We start from the raw sequence: 2,554 nt of genomic DNA, 5'->3' as shown, positions 1-2,554 counted from the left end.
CCCCCCCCCCCCACACACACACACCCCGTTAAATTTTCTTTTTAAAAAAATTATACTTGAAAAATATTTTAAATTTTAATCATTTTTTACATCATTCCCCACCCCTAATCCCTAAACCCCCACTCAGGCCACTCCAATCAATATTCTTTTTAAATTGCTTTTGAAAATATTTCAAATTTTAAAAAAATATGTTTTATGTCACCCCTACCCCTCTAGCCATTCCAACCCCCGTCAAACTTTATTTTTTTTAATTTTTTTTTGAAAAATATTTCTGATTTTTAAAATTTTAATTTTTTACGCCACCCAATCCCTACGACACCCCCCCTCCCTAGTCAATTTCTTTTTAGAAAAATATTTCAAATGCATAAAATTTCATTTTTTNCCCCCCCCCCCCTCCCCCTCCGCCTCCGGCACCTTATTTAAAAAACAATATTAACAAAAAATATTTCTGGGTTAGGGCATGGTCAGATCTCAGGGTCGGATTTTGGAATGGTCGTCACTCGTCAAGATCCTGTCCTAGTTCGGGTGTCAGGGTCGGGTCCTAGATCTATTATCCGAGTTAATTTTCAGGATAAAAATTATTTTTCTAAAGAGTATTTTCTAGTCTCAAGCCAAAACTTAAAGATATTTTTTTAAAAAATATGTTTCATTTACCAACCAAACATTAAAAAATATTTTCTACTCACCAACCAAACATGAGAAAATAACTTAGAAATCCACTTGTTTTTTTCCAAGAAAACATTTTCTAGGAAAATATTTTTCAAGAAAAACATTTTCCTTCGTACAAAACACACCCTTAGTTTAACTATTTACCTTGATTTTTAAGAATTCATGTATGAGATATATCTATTTTTTTAGGCTGGTAAAATTCATTGCTTCAATACACTATGTCCTGGCTTTGTACAAGTAAACTATGACCTACCTCTTGATAATTCATTCATGGATACTATTTCACAACGTGGAGGGAGACCTTGGGGTGCGAGAATGTACATTGATCGGGTACATTTTATATTGTTTTTATTTTTCTTATTTATAGTCTTTAAACATTTTATTCAAATATAGGAATTATAGTTAGGAGATAATGTAAATATTGTTATTGACAACTTATTATTATTTTTTATTTTTTTTTGCAAAAAAAGGACTTAGCCGGAAATTGGTGGGTTTTAGTGTCACAAGAGTTTACACAAGTAGGTTTCTGGCCACAAAGTCTCTTCACTGACTTGAAAAGTTTTGCTACGAATGTTGATTGGGGAGGAGTTGTATATAGTCCACCAGGTGTACCAGAACCTCCGATAGGATCAAGCTATTTTCCTATTGAAAACTCTTCCTATGATGCTTATTGTGCTGGAGTTATAATTTTCAACGAGAAAGGAAAGACAATTGAAGTAGATAAAACAATCACACACATCGATAATCCTAATATGTACAAGGTTGAATTTATACAACTTTCATATGGTGCAAAAGATATGTATTTTGTTCTTTATGGGGGACCGGGTGAAAGTACGCATGTTTAATAGGAAAGAAACTCTTCCAAATCATGAAAAAAGTTGAAGAAAATTGCTCCTATTTGTTCTATAAATACCTTTAATTTGAATGTTATATTGCCCTTTCAAAGAAATGCAAAGGAAAAAAAAAAGGAAAATGGTCAGAAATACCTCTCAATTTTCATTTATTTGTTGATCTTTCCATCACCATTAAAATCGAGGTATTTATACTCTTGCCATCTATAAACTTGTCACTCGTACCCCTCAATTGGATGAAAAACTCCAAATCAACAAAAATAATCTAATTTTAATTAAATACCCAATTTTTTTAAAAAATTCAAACCCGACCTAATTAACCAAATACATATTTACCAAATTAAATCCCCAAATCCATCTCTCTATTTTTCACCTCTTTACAACATTTTCATCCATTTCTCCTCAACATCTTTTCTCTTCTAAAATTGCTATATATTCTACTTACTGTGCGACCTTTTTTCTTAATTTGTTTTAACTGAAAAAAATCCATAACTTAATAAGCTACAAAGATGGGTTTGGGAATTTAATTTGATATGAATTTATTTGGTTTAGTGAGTCAGATTGAGATTAAAAGAGGAAATCAGGTAATTTAATTAAAATTAGGTTAATTTTATTTATTCGGGGTTTTTAATCCAATTTAGGGGTACATGTGACAAGTTTTTAGACGGCGAGGATATGAATAACTTGATTTTAATAATAAGAGTAAGGTCAAATAATAAATAAAAATTGAGAGATATTTTTAACCTTTTTCCCGAAAAAAAATCAATTTCTTTTTTTTTCTAACTACATATGTAAAACAAAACTCAAATTTCACTTATCTGAGTTGTACTAAATGTGATTAAGTTTATTTCTTCCAAAGACAAATAAAATATTGCAACAATTAATGAAAATAATTGAAAGCTAATTGTAGGTGGCAAATGTAAATGATTTTTCTTTAGCTCTCCCCCCGCCCCCCACACCCCCCCACCCCCGACATAAAATCTACTTTTAATTGGTCTTCATAACTATAAAAAGAAAGAGATAGTGAAATACAC

At 31.1% G+C, this 2,554-nt stretch overlaps 1 protein-coding gene across 1 annotated transcript in view; it reads left to right on the top strand.

Moving 5' to 3' along the window:
• Positions 1-1,514, top strand: part of LOC125873755 (uncharacterized) — a 4,077-nt gene extending 2,563 nt beyond the window's left edge. The window contains exons 7-8 of the mRNA XM_049554617.1: positions 859-999; positions 1,140-1,514. Coding sequence (XP_049410574.1) covers positions 859-999; positions 1,140-1,514 — 516 coding nt within the window. The remainder of the gene's footprint in view (positions 1-858; positions 1,000-1,139) is intronic.
• Positions 1,515-2,554: the final 1,040 nt, after the last annotated feature.

The sequence above is a fragment of the Solanum stenotomum genome, chromosome 8 (assembly GCF_019186545.1).
Source record: "Solanum stenotomum isolate F172 chromosome 8, ASM1918654v1, whole genome shotgun sequence".
NCBI classification, from domain to species: Eukaryota; Viridiplantae; Streptophyta; class Magnoliopsida; order Solanales; family Solanaceae; genus Solanum; species Solanum stenotomum.
Note: the sequence above shows the minus strand (reverse complement) of the source record. Positions and strands in the feature narration are given on the sequence as shown.